Below are 20,736 nucleotides of genomic sequence, written 5' to 3'. Positions count from 1 at the left end.
TTCCTTCTTTTGCCTGCTCAAATTTACCAATGAATTCCTTTAGTGTATTTTTTCATTTTAGTCATTGTATTTTCAGCTCTAGAATTTTTCCTAAATGGCACAGAAATTTATTTAATAAGTTACCCACTACTGAATATCAAGACTATTTTCAGACTTTCAGTGCTATGACAGAGAAGAAAGAAATATCCTTGCAAACATATTCTTGTATGTTTGTTCCACAATTTTTACTAGACAAAGTTCTAGAAGTGAATTTGTGAATCAGAGGCCTTCCACATTTTGAAAAATGTCACTAAACTGCACTCCAACAAGAGTTGCATCCATCAATTTACCAAGAGTCACAAGACAGTTTACAACTGGATATATTTGCCAACACTGCAAATTAATAGTCTTCCTAAATATCCCAATTATACAGATAAAAAACTATTTTTATATTTTTATCTGTTTAATGGCCATTAGCCATTTATAGTTTGTGAGCTAAGCCTATAAGTGACCTTTGCCTTTTTTATTTTGATATGATTTTGTCATGTGCATTGACAAATTTTTTTAGTTTGTCTTTAAAAAAAAATTAAAAACCTTTCAATGTTGTAAACAAACTTTGAAGTATATAAAAACTTTCAAGTATATAAAAGTATATACTATCATGGATAGATGAGTATAACAAATTTCCATATACTCATCATCCAGCTTTGATTCTGATATCCCCTGCTTTTTCTCTCACTAGACAATTTAAAGGAAATCTCAGATTATCACAGCATTTCACTTGTAAATATTTCAGTATATAAATACTTCTATCTAACAGATAAGAACTATTACAAAAAACCCACCTTTATCATACTAACAAAATTAACATATTTAACTGTCCACTTTTTGCACCAAAATGTCTTTTGGCTGTTCAGTATCCAAGGAAGATCCCCATATATTGCATCTGATTGTTGTAACTCTTGAGTCTCTTTTAATCTACAACAGATTCATCCTTCATTTAAAAATGCCATTTATTTGTTAAAGAAATAGGCCAATTTATCCAATAAAATATTCCACTGTACATATAAATTGCTTTATATTTTCTTCCTTTATTTTCTGTAAATTAATAGCTAGACTTAGAGAGGCTTGATTAGATTCAGGTTCAATTTTTTTTTTTTTTTCCTGCACTGCACGGCTTATGGGATCTTAGTTCCCCGATCAGGGATCAAACCTGTGCCCCCAGCAATGGAGGCTCAGAGTCCTAACCACTAGACTGCCAGGGAATTTCCAGGTTCAATATTTTTGACAAGAGTATATCATAGGTGATGCTTCTAAACCACATTAGGAAGCAAATAATGTTTGGTTGGCCCAATTTAATTGATGCTACAATTGAACAGTTGCTTCAAGTGCTGTCTGCCTAATCTACCCATTTTAAAGTTCCCCATAAATCTCTTCCTAATGTTTCTGGCATTTGCTGATGATGTTTCCCTGTTCATTACTTTAACAGGATTCCAAAATAGTGATTTTTAAATTCTATCATTGCTTTTAAATTTATTAATTGTATTTCTTCTATGATGAAGAGCATTCCCTCATCAACTTTCTGGCTACAGTAGAATACAGTTCATATGGGAAAGGTAGGATAACAGCTTAATTCATTTTCTTTACCAAATTTCAGATCTAGTTTATCTTCTGAATTTTTAAATAAAAAAAAATTAAATTATGCAAACGCTGGGAAACATATTTAAATATTGAAAAAAATTGTCTGGATATAGAGAATGTTCAAACTTCTTTACTAATTTGTTTGAGAAGATTTCAAACTCGGCATCAAGCCTAATAGGTTGGTCAATCTTATGTAACTAAATATTGAAAGTTTTAAAATTATAATAAAAGAAGCATCTTACCTGAACAATATTGTCTATACTGCTAAATTCCACACACTTCTGTCCTCTCTGGTGATCACAGTAATATTTGCTTTGTTTCCACAGTGGGGGTGAATGGGCACGAGATTGTGGATTGTTTGGTACACTGAGCTGCATCATCACCATTCCGCCACCAGCTGGTGGAGGTGGCACAGCTGAAAATCAGAATCAGGACACTGCAATTAGCAAACTTTAGCAAATAGCTGGTATCTTTAAACACCAAGATAATGGCAATAATTTTACATCTCTGAACAAAATTTTACTGCTATTTATGCAAGCCAGATTTAAACTCTAATGCTTATACTACAAGTGCTGTGTTTAAAAAGACATTGAAATTGACTCTGTAGACCTAAACATCTCACTTATCCTAAACATAGTAAGTCAGGAAAGTCCAATTATCTACAACAAGACCTAGTATAGGGTAGGACAATTGCGATATGATCTATAAAAGTGCTTAATTTTTAAAATAAATTCATTTTCAAACGAGCATTATTCTAAATACATAAAGGAACACTCTGGGAAAAATTAGTATCCTACAGAAATTTTGACATACAGAGAAAAGTCGTCTTTTGAGTGAATCAGTTTCATGCGGTGGGAAAAAGTTTGGGATATAGGAATCAGAAAGCACAATTTCAGTGCCCGGAAATGTCCTATAACTCTGGGGAAATTATGTTTCCTTTTATTGTATTTTCTCGTCTGAAAAAGGCTAGGAAGACCTCCTTGGCTGACTTTAAAGAGTTATAATAATCATATGCATGTACAAACACTGCTAGCTGTACAGTACATGTGGACTACAGTATCTACCTTCTTATCTGATTTATTCCTGCCATGGCACTGGTACTGCAGCACTACTAGTATTAGGAATGTAACTCTGCCACTCGCCACTTCAGTGTAAGGTAAGGTGCCCTGTGCCCCACCCCCAGGGCCACTGTTTGCATTGCAGTAATCGTAATGGTAGTTTCCAATTCCCCAGAAATAGCACCACCCTGACCTGGCTAGGCACACCACAGAAGGGCTGACTGCTTAGGAACATCTCAGGTTCTCCTTGGCCACAGCAGCCCATGCTGATGCAGCCACTGTTACTCATGTATTTGATAATCATTTATTGTTTCTCTGCTTCTTTGAGATTACATATGTCAACAGATCATTACAATAAAATATGATAAAGGATTGTTTAAGACACTATGGAAGCAGAGAAAATGAAGAAACAAACTCTGTTTTAAGGACTGAGGAAGCCTTTGCAGAAGAGGTGATTTCTGAGTCAAACTTCAAGGATAAGCAGGATTTTGGCAAACTGGATGGCGGACAGGCATTCCAGGCGGAGGGAAGAACAGGTACAAAAGTATCCTTGGCATGAAACAGCATGGTATATTCTACAAATAGAGTTTTGTATGACTTGAGCATATACGTATAAATAGAAGGCTTAATTGCTAGGGAGTGTAGATGGAGAATCTATGCAAATTTTTAATTCAGAGGAATGACACGAAGAGACATCTGTTTCAGGACAGTGATTCTTGAATTGTGTATATATGTGTGCATGTGTTGTGGGGGAGGAAAGCTGGGCGTGGGGGCAACATGAAATAAGCAAAACACATGAGAAATTACTGTGAAGAAGACATGAAAAGAACTGACCAATAGAGGCAGTGAGGAAGGAAAGAAGGTACCAGCTTTGAGGAAATGGTGAAGGCTGAGTGGGAAAGGGGAGAACGGAAGAGAGTTATAATTTTGCCATTTGTATTGGTCTCTAGATAGGCGAGGAAAGGGAGGCAGGAAGAGGGAGAAATACTAAATCTAGTGCCTCTGACACATCCCTGAGTAGGAATGTCCAGCAGGCAGTTGGCTATGTGGTCTTGTCTTGGCAGAAATAAAATTTGGGAGACACTGGCAAAAAAAACCCGAGGAAGTGGTTGGCCTTCCGAGGAAGAAGCTGAAGAGTAATGAGAGGAAGTATCCCAGAGAACATCAGTACTTATGGGGCAGGCAGGAAGGAGAGCCTGAGGAGGAGAATCGGAGAGCAGCAGCAGTGGTAGCAGGGGAGAAGGAGGAAGTGGATGGAACCTGTTAGCTCTGATTGCTCATGGCGCCCTGCATACTCTGGGTACATCTCAGCACCTAACAAGTTGAAAACCTTTTTCTAGAAATGTCCAAGGAACTGATTTCTCAAATGGACAGACCATTGCCTTCTTTTTTTCCAATTGTCTATTCATACCTGCACACTGGTGGCCTTGAAGCTGCTGGGAATTGCATGGTGAAGTAGTTCGAGGCAACTGTACTTGCTCTGATCCTGGAGGTTGCAAGTAACCTACTGAGGAGCTATGGGGGAAAAAAATCAAACAAACACAAAAACACAGCACAATGAGATGGAGATGACTGTAAAGATTCTTTGAATGAACAGTCCTATAAATTTATTTAAATAAAATTATTTTTCAAGTAGGTCAGCTTAGTAAAAGTCAAAACTAACTCTTTTCTAAACTGAGAGTTATAAATAATTACTTTTTGGATAAAAATCACTTTGTTTTTGACAATAACACAGATTTTTAAAAATAACTCCTGATTTCATTGCTCTTATTCTTTTACAACTTACTCTAAATAGGATTTTTGTACTGTTCAAATAATTATTTTAAAAAGAAGAAAAATAACTCACTAATTTTACAAGATAAAAAGGTACTTTATTTGGATCTCACTAAGCTATATTTTAGAAGAGAGAATATGCAGTTAGACAATGATGAGACTCAGAAAAAAATACTTTATTCCCTAAAAAATGTGCTATCTAAGGACATAAGGTACTATTTAAGGAATAAACAATAGAACATGATTCTGACATATTCTAACGGAAATACTGACAAAAATAGAAGGCTGTTATTGTAAAACCATTAAGCTATTACTGTATTTTTCAATGGTTAGTCTTTGAGAATCAAACTAATATGGGATTTGTCATAATATGTCTTTAAAGTTTTCTCCATTTAGCAATTTCTTTCAAGAAAATAGTGAAAATCATAGAGCAATACTGTGAATTCTTTCTGAGAATTCTCAAGGAATCAGGAATCTTAATTTATTATAAAACCCTGTTACCACCCTTTTTTATCATTTATATCAACCTTCTTTACATGGTACTTTATTTCTTAATCTAGCTTTAACAACTTTTTGCATTTACATCTCACATAACTGCATCAAAAATACTACATTAGATCCAAGTACTGAATTACAGAAAATACAGGGAGACATGTTAAACAACACCATGATGACACAATCAGTCAAATCCAGACTCTGGGACACTCTACAAGACAAATGTGTGAAAACATAAGCAGTATTTGTGAGGTAGCTGGTAATACAAAGACCAGTTGGATATTAGATATAATTAAGAAATTAACTGTTAAATTTTTTAGAATGTGAAATAGTACTATTAAGTTAAGTAGGTTTAAAAAAACCTTTTAGGGATACCTATACTGAAATACTCGTGAATGAAATAATATGATACCTGGGTTTATTTCAAAATAATATGGGAGGAGGATGAAACAGAAGTTTAAATGAAAACAGATTAGTCATTAGTTGATAAATGTAGAAGCTAAGTGATGGGTACATGGGGGTTCAGTACACTTCTGTTTACAATTACGTGTATTTAAAAATGTCTGTAGGGACTTCCCTGGTGGTCCAGTGGTAGAGAATCTGCCTTCCAATGTAGGGGACGTAGGTTTGATCCCTGGTCTGGGAGCTAAGATCCCACATGCTGTGGGGCAACTTAAGCCCGCGCGCCTCAATGAGAGAGCCCAAGTGCTGTAAACTACAGAACCCATGTGTTCTGGAGCCCTTGTGCCACAACTACAGAGCCTATGTGCCCTGGAGTCTGCATGCCACAACTAGAGAGAGAAAACCCGCATACCACAACTGGAAAGAAGCCCACATGCCACAGCTAGAGAGAAGTCCACACGCTGCAAAAATGAGCCGGCGCACCACAACCAAAAAAAAAAAAAAAAAAAAAGAAAGAAAGAAAAAAAAAAGATCCTGCACACCACAACAAAGACCAGAGGCAGCCAAAAAAAAAAAAAAAATAGGGTCTTCCCTGGTAGCGCAGTGGTGAAGAATCTGCCTGCCAATGCAGGGGACACGGGTTCGATCCCTGGTCTGGGAGGATCCCACATGCCTCAGAGCAACTAAGCCCAAGCGCCACAACTACTGAGCCTACACTCTGGAGCCCGTGAGCCACAACTACTGAGCCTGAGTGCCACAACTACTGAAGTCCGCGTGCCTAGACCCCGTGCTCCACAACAAGAGAAGCCACTGCAATGAGAAGCCTGCGCACCGCGACGAAGAGTAGCCTTCTCTCGCTGCAACTAGAGAAAACCCGCACACAGCAACAAAGACCCAATGCAGCCAAAAATAAATTTATTAAAAACAAACAAACAAAAACATTAAAAAAATGTACCAAGGACCTTAAAAACAGTCACATCTTTTGATCTATTAATCCCGCTCTAAAGACCCTATAAAAATGAAGAATTCAAGTTGCTCACCAGGGTAAATAAATTATTGTATATTCATAAAATCAAACATTAAAAATTATATTTACAAAGAAATTTTTAATGATGTGAAAAACCCTACACCACACGAACAAAAAATATCCAATAGGATCACAACTATGTTGAAACTACATACGAAGACTTCCCTGGTGGCGCAGTGGTTAAGAATCCGCCTGCCAATGCAGGGGACGTGGGTTTGAGCCCTGGTCCGGGAAGATCCCTCATGCCATGCAGCAACTGAGCCTGCGTGCCACAACTACTGAAGCCCATGTGCCTAGAGCCCGTGCTCTGCAACAACAGAAGCTACCGCAATGAGAAGCCCGTGCACTGCAACAAAGAGTAGACCCGCTCGCCGCAACTAGAGAAAGCCTGCACGCAGCAACAAACACTCAACACAGCCAAAAATAAATAAATACATAAATAAACTTATTTTAAAAAACCAAAAAAACTACATACGAAAAGAAGAAAGATTGAGAGAATAATATGAACATGACAGTAGCAGTCAACTTAGGGTTGTGGGTATATTGCTGATTCTTGATACTTCATACTTTTTGCATTTTCCAAAAATGCACGTGTGCATTTAATAATTATAATCACTAAACATACTCTATGAAAACTGCCTGAAAAGTTCAACTTTTAAATGCTGTATCAGGGATTTAATATCAACTAATAATCTGAATCTCCTTCAGAAGTCTTCAGAAGTCACAGTATGCCCTGTGAAGACAATTACACTGATCTTCTGAAATATAAATCACCTTCAATTCATTTGAGGGGTAGACTTCAGTCAGGTTTGCTGTCTCTGGAAGAAAATATTAGCTTTCTGCCTTATAAGCTTTTTGTAATTCAAGGTGACTTCTACCTTATGTATTTTTGTGATGAGGATATCTAGCTAGGACAATATAAACAAACCCTCAACCAATTAGAATTTGACCAAACTATATGCTCAATTAATGAAAATAAATGTCAAATAAAACTTTTATTGTACAATATTTGGAGTTTTCCCTTACATGCAAATGGCCAATTTTTCTAGGCTTTCTGGTTAAATGTTTATATTCCTAGAAGTATTCATTTATAGCTCACCTATTTCCAATGTGAAAGATTAAAAAAAAACTGAGTGTACTAAAAAACAGAGAAAAGAAAACACTTAAAAGCAAAACAGAAATGGTGTAGGGACATTTGGGATAAGACTGTTGTATTCACTGAGAACCAAATCTACTTTGTGTTTCCTGGCAGCTAAGACAAATCGGTGAACCCAGAGGATTATAAGACTCTGCCAGGATGATAAAGGAAGCAAACATTTAAGCCTCTGGCAGATGCTGGGTTACAGGGACATCATAATTGTATTCTATGATGAATTTAAAGCATGTAGTTAATTATAGAGGAATTTAGTCCTTTGATAGAAGACATGAAACGCAGTTCATAATTTTACCAGGAAACTGAGAAGCTGAGGGGGAAATCTTGCCTGAAGAGAGGATTACTTCCTGTTAGAAAATAGGTAGGATGTAGAATTACTTGCAGTAAGGGCTAACATTTTCCTTAAAACGAACTTTGTATTTTTCAAGCACCTGAATGAGACCCAAGGGTCTGCGCTGCACATTTCACATAAAAGATGCCTTTGGCTTGAGAAATATAAGGGTAGCTATTATCAAACACAATCAACCACAAAGATATCTGTGGTGCTCCTGGGAGAATGATTGAGTTTGAGAAGGGCCATATTCTAACCACCCCACTAGTGTAAACGGTTATCCTCAAGCAGCTCTGTTAGTGCAGAGCTAACGGATATATCACGTCAGTAGCTCACTGAAGTGGTAGAAAACATTCACCAAACAGTAATTTTAGCTTTAGCACAGCTGATCCTAAGGTGCTCTTTTTAGCAATAACTTAGCTGCTTATTAAGTCTGTGAGACCATAAAATTGTCACTGGCACTGAGGACAATGCTTGTACGCCTGTGTGATACAGCTGAAGAACAGGTATCCCATTCCTCAAACAGCTTCATAAAATCTTTCAAATTTAATTTCAAAAGACAGGATGCCAGAATAGTATAACTTCTCATTTTTTGAATCAAATTTCACCAATTAGAGACTGACTTCTGGCACAACAGCATGAGTTTACCGATCTGCTCTCCCCACTGAAAGTGGTGAAAGCTATAAAAAAGCAACCACTGAAACCCTATGGAAATGATCCTAAGGATGAAGAGCAAACTAGAAACATCTATTCAAGAACATGTATGAAAACTCAGTAAGAAAAGTGAGTTTGGTATTTGAACCAATACTACTCCTTCCTGCCCCTCCCAGTTTAGTGAGGTACAGACTCTACTCCAGACAGCTGTAGCCAAGAACACAGAGCTCCCTCTCCCCACAGCACCAGAGGGAGGGTTTCTTCCTAGGAGGAGTGGCATGTCAGCTTTCTCATCCTGCCCTCAGGTACCTGTTGCTGAAGCTAAATCTGGGGTGAATGAGGGTGAGAGGTGGGAACTCCTTTCTGCCCAACCTCCACTTGTACAACAGAGGATCTACTGTGGGTGTGATATGCAGAGAATACTGGGGCCCTGGCCTGATCACCCTTGCCCCAGCTCCTGAAGTGGTGATTTTTCACACTAGGAGAGGTAAGCCAGTGACCCTAGGCTGTGGTCTCCCCACCCTCTACCAAGTGCTCAGCTCATAGGATAGGGTGTCACTTTTAGAGAAGCTAATCACTGTCCAAATCCCCAGCTTCTGAGCCCTGGCTCAGAGATTTTTCTGGGGAGAAAAGAGGCTATAAAACAGCACCTAATGTATTCTCCAAAGAACTGTCTTTTTTTTTTTAAAAATAAATTTTATTTATTTATTTATTTATTTATTATTTTTGGCTGCGTTGGGTCTTCACTGCTGTGCGGGGGCTTTCTCTACTTGCGGTGAGCGGGGGCTACTCTTCGTTGTGGTGCGTGGGCTTCTCATTGAGGTGGCTTCTCTTGTTGCGGAGCACAGGCTCTAGGCACGCGGGTTTCAGTAGTTGTGGCTTGTGGGCTCTAGAGTGCAGGCTCAGTAGTTGTGGCGCACGGGCTTAGCTGCTCCGCAGCATGTGGGATCTTCCCGGACCAGGGCTAGAACCCGTGTCCCCTGCATTGGCAGGCGGATTCTTAACCACTGTGCCACCAGGGAAGCCCTCCAGCTTTTATTAATTACAAATAATACTGCAGTAAACACCTTTAGCATTATCTTTGCACCTTTGTGCTGGTATTTCAACCAGATAGATTTCCAGAAATAGAACTGCTGGATTAAAGGCAGATTCTTAACCACTGCACCACCACGGAAGCCCCAAAAGAACTGTCTTTAATTGCAACAGAGTGGGACGAAGTTCAAGCCTACAGGTGCTTTCAGGAACAGTAATGATTGTGGTAAAGACAACTGGGAGGAGATTCAAGATTCGGGCTAAACTGTAGGCTTGCTAGTTTGCAAGAGGGAAACAGGTAAAAAGACAGCAGGAATGAGCCTTCCTTATGTCAGAATAAAAATCAAATATTGACTACAGAAACTTTTTCTTCAAAGGAGACAGATTTTGATTGAATTACTTTGTAGAGCAATTTATGAGTCAGTGCATTATTGAAAACAACAGAGTAATCAGCTAGCAGTTAGTGGATGTTGTCAAGGAAAAAGAGAAACAGAGTCCAACCGAAACCACTGTGATTCCAGGATGACTATGAGAATACCCAAAAATAGGTTTCCCTGCTTGAGGAAAAAAATCAGAGGCTGAACATTTGCTGGTGGTGGGAGGTTTAAACAGACTTCATTAAAATAATCAGTCAGTCACTAAACAAATTAACAAGTGAACAACAATAACCAGACCTGCTACAATACATTATCTAAGATGTCTAATTAAAAAAAAAAATTACAAGGCATGAAAATAAACAGCAAAGTGTAACCCATACTTTGGATACAAGCAGGGAGCAGAAACTGCCTGTGAGAAAGAACAGATTTTTCACATTTATCAGAAAGGCCATAAAGTAGCCATTATAGACATGTTCACAAAACCAAAGGAAACCATGCATAAGGAAGTAAAGAAGCAATGGTGACAAGGTTGCATTAACAAATAGAGAATACTGGGACTTCCCTGGTGGTTAGGAATCCGCCTGCCAATGCAGGGTACACGGGTGTGAGCCCTGGTCCAGGAAGACAGATTAAAAGAGATTATATAAGTTAAAGAACAGAGAGAAAAAGGAACACAGAAAAAGGAGCTTCAGAGAAATGTGGGGTGTTGTTAAACAAACCAACACACGTATAATGGGATTATCAGAGAGGAGAGAAAGCAGCAGAAAAGACACTCCAAGAAATAATGGCTGAAAACATCCCAAATTTATTGAAAAACAATAATCTACTCATCCAGAAACCGCAACAAACTTTAAGCAGAATAAATGCAGAGATCCAAAGAGATACCATCGTAAAAATGCTGAAAGTCAAAGACACGCAGCAAGAGAAAAATGACTAGTTACTTATAATGTAACCCCAGTAAGATTAACAGCTAACTTCCCAGCAGACAAGATGAAGGTCAGAAGGCAGTGGGAAAACATATTCAAAATGGTCAAGGGAAAAACCTGTTAACAAAGATTCCTATATCCAGCAAAGCTATTTTTCAAAATGAAGGCAAAACTAAGACTTTCCTTAGTAAATAAAAACTGTGAATTTGTTGACGGCAGACACACTTTACAATAGGCACTAATTAGAACAAACACAAAAAGATAAAGAGTACAGTATTATGGACTGAATGCTTGCATCCCTCGCAAATTCATATGTTGAAACCCTAACCTCAATGTAATGGTATTTGAAGATGGGATCATGAAGAGGTAACTAGGTTAGATGATGTCATGTGGGTAGAGCCCTGGTCCAATGAGATTAGTGCTCTTCTAAGAAAAGACATCAGAGAACTTGCTCTCCCTCTGCTTGCACAGGCTGAAGAAAGGCCAAATGAGCCCACAATGAGAAGGTGGCCATCTGCAAACCAAGGGGAGAGCCCTCACCAGATACCAACCCTGCTGGTACCTTAATCTTGGATTTCCAGTCTCCAGAACAGTGAGAAAATAAATTTCTGTTGTTTATGCCACCCAGTCTATGACATTTGGTTATGGCAGCCTGAGCAGACTAATACAACCAAGAACGGTAATTATGTAATTGGAAAGACTGTAGAAATGCATATTTTGCCTCCTTTCTTCTGATTTTAGAGGCAAGTGTATAAAATAATATGTATATAATGTAATGTTGGGCCTATAACATATAGAAATGTAACATATTTGCCAATAATAGCACGAAGGATGCGGGTGGGAACAAAGCTGTATGGGCTAAGGAAATGCCTACTGATGGTAAGGTAATAGTTATAACAATGTATTGTGTTTGTAATATTAATATAATATGCATAACAAGAATACCAGAAAAAGGGGGGAAAGAGAATAGAGCTACGTAGGAGTAACTTTTCTTTACATCACTAGAATTAAGCTAGTGTAAATCAGAAGCTGACTTGGATAAGTTAAGATATGTATGGTAAATCCTAGAAAAACCACTAACAAAAAACCCTCTAGAAAAGTAAAAAAGAAAGAAAGAAATTAAAATGCTACATTAGGAAATATTCATTTAATGCAAGAGAAAGCAGGAAAAGGAAGAATAAAAAAACAAACACAGGAGATAGAAAACAAAAAGCAAAATGGCAGACATAAGCCAAGTACATTAATAATAACATTAAATGTGAACGGATTAAATGATTCCATCAAAAGACAGAGATTGTCAGGATAAAAACTGATCCAACTATATGCTGTCTACAGGAGACACAAAGGCTGAAAATAACAGGATGGTAAAAGATATATCACACAAACAGTAACCACAAGAAAGCTGGTATGTCTATATTAATATCCGACAAAACAGATTTTAAAACAAAAACTGTATGAGATAAAGAAAGCATTTCAGAATGAAAAAGGGTCAGGGAAATATAATAGTTGTAAACATACCAGCTCCTAGTAAAGGAGCACCAAAATACATGAAACACACACTGAAAAGAATGTAAGGAGAAATATACAATTCAATGATAGTAGTTGGAGATTTCAACACTCCACTTTCTTTTTTTTGGCCGCACCGTGTGGCTTGTGGGATCTTAGTTCCCAGACCAGGGATTGAACCCAGGCCCACGGCAGTGAAAGCAGGGAGTCCTAACCACTGGACTGCCAGGGAATTCCCAACACTCCACTTTCAATAATGAATAGAACAACAATACAGCAGATCAACAAGGAACAGAAAACCTGGACAACACTATAAACTAATTAGACCTAAGAGACATCTACAGAACACTCCATCCAACAATAACAGAATATACAATCTTTTCAAGTGTACATGGAATATTCTCCCGGATAGACCATATGCTGGGCCATAAAATGAAACTCAGTAAATTTAAAAGGACAGAAATAATACAAAGTATGTTCTCCAACCACAATGGAATTAGAAATAAACAGCAGGAAAAAACTTGGGACACACACAAGTAGGTAGAAATTAAACACCACAATACTATGTTACCAATAGGTCAAAGAAGAAATCAAAATAGAAACCAGAAAATACTTTGGGATGAACGAAAATGAAGATACAACATGCCAAATCTTATGGAATGCCACTAAAGCAGTGCTTAGAGGGAAACTTATAGCTGTAAATGCCAGTATTAAAAAAGAAGAAAGATCTCAGATCAATAACCTACACTTCCATCTTAAGACATTGGGTGGAGGGCTGGGGGACAGATCACCAAGCCAAAAGCAAGCCAAAGGAAGTAAATAAGAAAGATTACAATGGGAATAAACAAAATAGAGAACAGAAAAACAAGAGGAAAATCAATAAAAACCAAAAGCTGGTTCACTGAAAAGATCAACAAAATTGACAACTTTTTGTTAAATTGACCAAGAAAAAAAGAGAGAAAACTCAAATTACCAGAATCAGAAATGAAGAGGGGAGATTACTAGACTACAGAAATAAAAAGGATAATAAAATCGTATGAAAAATTGTATACCAAGAAAATAGATCAAATTCCCAGAAATATACCAACTGCCGAAACAAACTCAAGTAGAAACAGATAATCAGAATGGATCTATAACAAATGAAGAGATTGAAGAAGTAATCATAAAACAACTTACACACACACACACACACACACACACACACACACGCCCCTGCATAGAAGGTTTCATCACTGAATTCTATTGAACATTTAAAGAACTAACAGTAATTCTTCGTAAACTCTTCCAAAACAGAAAAGAACACTTCCCAACTCATTCTGTATTACCCTAATACTAAAACCAGACAAAGGCACCACAAGACAACAACAGACCAGTATCTCTTATGAATATAAATGCTAAAATCTGACCAAGTGTGATTTATCCCAGGAATGCCAGGGTCATTTAATATCTGAAAACCAATTAATGTAATACATTATCTTTTTTCAACATGATACAGAGTACCTATGAAAAACCCACAACTAACATCTTTATTAAGGTGGAAGACTGAATGCTGTCCAGTCATGAAGAAGACAAGAATGTCAGCTCTCACTACTTGTATGGAACAGTGTACTAAGCGTTCTAGCCAGGGCAATGAGGCAAGAAAATGAAATAAAAGGTACCTAAATTGAAAAGGAAGAAATAAAACAATTTCTTCACAGATGACAAGATCATGTATATGGAAAATCCCAAGAAATGTATATAAAAAGTATTATAACTAGTAAATGAGTTCAACAAAGTTGTAGGATACAGGATCAATACACAAAAAATAATCTGCATTTCTATACACTTCCAATGAACAATCAAAATGAAATTAAAGTAATTCCATTCATAGTATCATCATAAAGAAGAAAACACTTAGGAATAAGTTTAATAAAACAAGTGAAAAGTTAACTCTAAAATCTACAGAAACATTGTTGAAAGAAATTAAAGATCTAAATAATTGAAAAACATCCCATGTTCATGGAATGGAAGAATTAACGTAGTCAAGATGCCAATTCTCCAAATTAATCTACAGATTCGACACAATCTCCATCAGAATCCCAGTTGACTTCTTTGCAGAAATGGATAAACTGATTACAAAATTCATATGGAACTGCAATGGACCCAGAATAACCAAAACAATCTTGATAAGAGAACCAAACTGGAGGACTCACACATCCTGATTTCAAAACTTCATCAATACAGTGTGGCACTGGCAAAGGATAAACAGATTAGTAGAAGAGCACTGACAGTCCAGAAATAAACCCAGACATCTATGATCATCTGATTTTCAATAAGGGTGCCAAGACCATTCAATGGGGAAAGAACAGTCTTTTCAACAAATAGCACTGGAAAAACTAAATAGTTACATGCAAAACAATGAAGTTGGATGCTTGTCTCATACCATATAAAAAATTAACTAAAAATGGATCAAAGATTTAAATGTCAGACCTAAAACTATAACATTCTTAGAAGATATAGACATAAATCTTTGTGATCACAGACGTGGTAACAAATTCTTTGATATGATACCAAAAGCATGAGCAACAAAAGAAAAAATGATAAAATGGACTTCATCAAAGTGAAAAACTTTTGTACTTGAAAGGACTGCATCAAGAAAGTGAAAAGACAACCCACAGAAAGAGAGAAAATATTTACACATTATATATCTGTTAAGGGACCTGTACCAGAATATGTGAAGAACTCTTACAATTCAACAATAAAAAGACACACAACCCAATTAAATTGAGCAAAGGATCTGAATATACATTTCTCCAAGGAAAATATACAAATGGCTTAATAAGCACATGAAAAGATATTCAGTATTATTAGTCATCAGGAAAATCAAAATCAAAATCACAAGATATTACTTCACACCTACTAGAACGGTTATAATTAAAAAGTCAGATAATTAACAAGTATTAAAGGATGTGGAGAGGACTTCCCTGGTGGCGCACTGGTTAAGAATCCACCTGCCAATGCAGGGGACACGGGTTTGATCCCTGGCCCGGGAAGATCCCACATTCCGCGGAGCAACTAAGCCCACGCACCACAACTACTGAGCCTGCGCTTTAGAACCTGAGCGCCACAACTACTGAGCCTGCACACCACAACTACTGGAGCCCGCACACCACAACTACCGAAGCCGGCACACCTAGAGCCCGTGCTCTGCAACAAGAGAAGCCACTGCAATGAGAAGCACGTGCACCGCGACGAAGAGTAGCCCTCGCTTGACGCAACTAGAGAAAGCCCGCGTGCAGCAACAAAGACCCAACGCAGCCAAAAATAAACAAAATAAATAATTTATAAAAAAAAAAGAAGCATGTGGAGAAATTAGATCACTCATGCATTGCTTATGGAAATGTAAAACGTTGCAGTTGCTTTGGAAAACAGTGTGGCAGTTCCTCAAATGATTAAACATAGTTACCACATGACCCAGTGATTCCACTCCTAGGTATATACCTAAGAGAAATGAAAACAGATGTCTACACAAAAATGTACAAACTAACAATTACAGCAGTACTATTCATAGTAGTCAAAGGTGGAAACAACCCAAATGTCCATCAACCAACAAATGGATAAACACAATGTGATATATCCCTACCACAGAGTATTATTCAGCTATAAAAAGGAATAACCTACTGGTAATATGATACAACATGGATGAACCTTAAAAACATTATGCTGAGTGAAAGCAGCCAGTCACAAAAGACTACACATAATTCCATTGATATGAAATGTCCGTAACAGGGAACACTACAGAGACAGAAAGTAGATTAGTGGCTAGGAGATGATGGTGGTGGTGGAGGGGTTGAAGGGTGATAGCTAAAGAGTACGGAGTTTCCTTTTTTTTCCCCTTCATCAGTATATTCACATTAAAATTTTAAAAACTGTGATGAAGTACACATAGCATACAATTTGGCAGCTTAATTGTTTTAAGCATACAGCTCACTGCCATTAAACACATTCACATTGTTTGACAATCATTACCACCATCCATCTCCAGAACTCTTCATCTTGCATAACTGAAAGTGTACCCATTAAATGGCAACTCCCCATTCCTCCTTTCCTCAGCCCCTGGCAACCACCATTCTACTTTCTGATTCTATTCATTTGATGACTCTAGGTAACTCAAATAAGTAGAATTACACAGTATTGGTCCTTTTCTGACTGGCTTACTTCACACAACATAATGTCTTCAAGATTCATCCATGTTGTAGCATGTGACAGAATTTCCTTCCTTTTAAAGACTGAATAATATTCCACTGTATGTGTACACCACATTTAATTTATCCATTTATCTGCTGATGGACACTTGGTTTGCTTCTACTTCAGGGTTTTTGTTTGTTTTTCTGGAGAGAAAAATGTTCTAAAATTGACTGTGGTGATGGTCGCTGCACATCTGTGAATATACGAGAAACTATTAAGCAGTACACTTAAGTGGGTGAATTGTATGGTATATGAATTTTATCTCAATAATGCTGTTTACAAAGAAGATAAATAAGGAAATAGTAGAACGGATAAAAATGGTGCATATATAAAAGGTACACACAAAGAAGTCATATTATATGAAGTCACCCACAAAAAGGTTGACGATTTAGGAAAAGTAATAGTATTCAAAACCCTACATAAAAATGTCATTGCTATCATTCACCTCTTCTCTTTATGGTTTTGCAAATATTATGACTGTTATTTAAAATTATTTTTTTGATGGGAGAATAGGACCCAGTGTATTCTTCTTAAGCAATAATTAGTTCACTTGAAAAGCAAGTCTCACACGTGCTACAGTTTTTAGTGACTGCTAAAGATGATGTCATTGAAAATTTATGAATATTTGGCAAGGTGTGCTTTGGTTTTCTGCCTTTTTAAAACATCTGACATCTTACTGCCAGTGATAGTCAAACAAACTTCCTGAACTTAATAACATTACTTAGTAGACATGTGCTGTGTTCCCTGAAGATGCTGTAAGTAATCGACATAATCCATTTGGGGACTATAGTAGTCTGGGTATCACACATTTAATTCTTTAATAATGAATTAAAGAGACTGAAGCAGGTAACAAAAAACAAGCACTCTGAATCTCATTAGTCCCAATGACTGATTCACCATCTGTGACAACCTGAGCAAGTTTCACTAGAATTTAAACCAAATTTAATCAGCCTAGCAGGAAAAAAAAAAAAAAAAAAATGAAAGTAAACTATTCAAAGGTTTACTCCATATTTCTCTTGGATCATTTTTGTTGGATTTTCCTATGAATAACAACATTTTTTACAACTTGTTTTTGGAACAATTTTAATTTTGGGGGTGGATTATATTTGTGGTAAACCTTTTAGAGGTAGAATTACAGAATAAAAAAGTACAGCAGCTTCATGTTTTGTTAAATATCATCAGACTGATTTATAGAATCAGTTTTCATATGCCTAGCACCCAGCAATGTTTGTCTCTCTGCTTAGTGTTAACTGTTTTGTCCTCCTTTTTTGGTTAAGGTTGCCTTAATTCTCATTTCTTAAGATTGTTGGGGAGAGTGAATGTTTTCTCATGTGATAATTTATTATTAGTTCTTGTCAAGTGGGTAAACTACTTATTTCCATGAATTATTTGTAGAGTTCATTCTAGAACTCTACAAATAATTATCATTAATATTATCATTCTAGAACATACAGAAGTGATAAAAATGTTTACAAGCTTTTATCAGACATCTGTCACATTTCCCCACATCTTGATGCTTTCTTTTTGAAATCTGTCTTAATGTAACTGTGCTGAATCTTTATATCAAAACAAACTTTAAAACATTCATCTACTCTTTGATAATGCATTTCATATCTTGAATCCTAAATCAGTGAGAAAAATAAAGCAATCAGAAAAGTATATTTGGGGCTTCCCTGGTGGCGCAGTGGTTGAGAATCTGCCTGCCAATGCAGGGGACACGGGTTCGAGCCCTGGTCTGGGAAGATCCCACATGCTGCGGAGCAACTAGGCCCGTGAGCCACAACTACTGAGCCTGCGCGTCTGGAGCCTGTGCTCCGCAACAAGAGAGGCTGCGACAGTGAGAGGCCCGCGCACCGTGATGAAGAGTGGCCCCCGCTCGCCGCAACTAGAGAAAGCCCTTGCACAGAAACGAAGACCCAACACAGCCAAAAATAAATAAATAAATAAAGTGTAAAATTAACAAAATAAAAGTATATTCATAAACGCTTCACCACACCTATCTACACACTAACATCTGAGCCCATGCACTCTGCTTTTCCTCCGTTTACCATACGCGAATCCTCTGCATCTTATTTATGGCTAACCGACTTCCATTTGAGTGTTTACTCTCATCCTCCCTGAGGACCTTACAACTCTACCCCCTCTCTCCTATAGCAACACACCTCTTTCTGCTGTCTTTCATTTCAGTATACAAACACTTCTTTTTTCAATTAAGAGCAGGACACACTCTCTCTTAACCTCATTTTCCCCTCCCATATACTACTGAAATTCAATGCTCCCCTTTAGGGATGCAATTCTCAAAAGTTGTCTCTATTTAGTGTCTCCAGTTCCTCTCCTCCCATTCTCTTGCCCCTTACCTCTTAAAGTCTTCCCCCATAGTTAATGATTTTATTACCTATTTAGGGGTTTGAAATATATATACAACAAGAGTACCCAGAAATATTTTATACATTTTAAAGAATTATAAGATGAAGAACTATGTAACCTCCATCTGGATTAAGAAAAGAACATCACTAAGTTTCCACACCTTTCCTCCCCATGTACCTCTAACTGTTGTATAGCAGTGCTCCACACGTAGGTTTAACTTTTTAAACAAATTGTTTCTGAAGGTGTTTTTTTTTTTTTTTTAATTACTGAGGTTTGAGAATTCTTCATATCCTCTCTACATAAGTACTTTTTCAGATATTTGATTTCCCAGTCAGTATATTGTTTGACTTTCCATTTTTATTCTGTTGTGTAGCCAGTTGCCATCTGGTATAATTTTCTTACTCTCTGAAAGACTTCCTTTAACATTTCTTGCAGTGCAGGTAAGCTAGTGATTAATTGTTTCAGTTTTTGCATGTTTGAAATAGTCTTTATTTCATATTTGTTTCTGAAAAATATTTCTACTGGTATAGAATTCTGTTTTTTCTTTCATAACTCCAAAGAGAAATGTTGTGCCACTGTCTTCTGGCTTGTATTGTTTCTAACAAGAAGTCTATCGAATTCTTATCTTTGTTCCTCTATATGTAACGTGTCTTTTTTTCTCTGGCTACTTTTACAATTTTCCCTTTATAACGTTTTGAAAAGTTTCCTCCATATTTCTTTTGCCTGAGTTTGTTGAACTTTTTGGATCTGCAGGTCTATAATTTTCATAAATTTTGAAACATTTCAGCCATTACTATTCAAATATTTTTTTGTCCACCCTTTTCCTCTCTTTGGAGGATGCCAATTGCACATGCATTAGGCCCCCTGAAAAGCACTGATGCTCTGTTCAGTATTTCCTAGTCTTTTTTCCTCTGTCTGAATTTTATACTGGCATTGTTTCAGTCAGTTTCAATTGACTGATTTTTCCTCATTATTGGCCTTATTAGTTTCTCACTTCCTTGCATACTTGATAATTTTTGATTGGATGCCAGGCATTATGAATTTAACCTTGTTGACTGTTGGATATCCTTGGTTTTTTTTTTTGTTTTTGTTTTGGCTGTGTTGGGTCTTCATTGCTGCGTGCAGGCTTTCTCTAGTTGCGGTGAGCGGGGACTACTCTTTGTTGCAGTGCACGGGCTTCTCATTGCGGTGGCTTCTCTTGTTGCAGAGCACAAGCTCTAGGTGCACAGGCTTCAGTAGTCGTGGCATGCGGGCTCAGTAGTTGTGGCTCACGGGCTCTAGAGCACAAGTTCAGTAGTTGTGGCGCACGGGCTTAGTTGTTCTGTGGCATGTGGGCTCTTCTGGGACCAGGGACTGGACCTGTGTTCCCTGCATTGGCAGGTGGGTTCTTAACCACTGCGCCAGCAGGGAAGTCCCCCTTGTATTTTTTTTTTTTTTAATATTTATTTATTTATTTATTTATTTATTTTTTGGCTGTGTTGGGTCTTCGTTTTGTGCGCGAGGGCTTTCTGTAGTTGCGGCGAGCGGGGGCCACTCTTCATCGCGGAGCGCAGGCCTCTCACTATCGCGGCCTCTCTTGTTGCGGAGCACAGGCTCCAGACGCGCAGGCTCAGTAGTTGTGGCTCACGGGCCCAGTTGCTCTGCGGCATGTGGGATCTTCCCAGACCGGGGCTCGAACCCGTGTGCCCTGCATTGGCAGGCAGACTCTCACCCACTGCACCACCAGGGAAGCCCCCCCCTTGTATTTTTTAATAATATTTCTGAGCTTTGTTCTGAGCCACAGTTATC

General features: G+C 37.6%; 1 protein-coding gene across 15 annotated transcripts in view; it reads right to left on the bottom strand.

Annotated features, from left to right (window-relative positions):
* The window catches only part of R3HDM1 (R3H domain containing 1), a 190,977-nt gene that overhangs the window by 10,511 nt on the left and 159,730 nt on the right, over positions 1 to 20,736 (bottom strand). For all 15 annotated transcript variants that reach the window (XM_036858064.1, XM_036858066.1, XM_036858052.1 and 12 more), the window contains 2 exons: positions 4,090 to 4,193; positions 1,863 to 2,035 (listed from right to left, as the gene is read on the bottom strand). In XM_036858064.1, coding sequence (XP_036713959.1) covers positions 1,863 to 2,035; positions 4,090 to 4,193 — 277 coding nt within the window. The remainder of the gene's footprint in view (positions 1 to 1,862; positions 2,036 to 4,089; positions 4,194 to 20,736) is intronic.

This window comes from Balaenoptera musculus, chromosome 7 (assembly GCF_009873245.2).
Source record: "Balaenoptera musculus isolate JJ_BM4_2016_0621 chromosome 7, mBalMus1.pri.v3, whole genome shotgun sequence".
NCBI lineage: Eukaryota > Metazoa > Chordata > Mammalia > Artiodactyla > Balaenopteridae > Balaenoptera > Balaenoptera musculus.
Note: the sequence above shows the minus strand (reverse complement) of the source record. Positions and strands in the feature narration are given on the sequence as shown.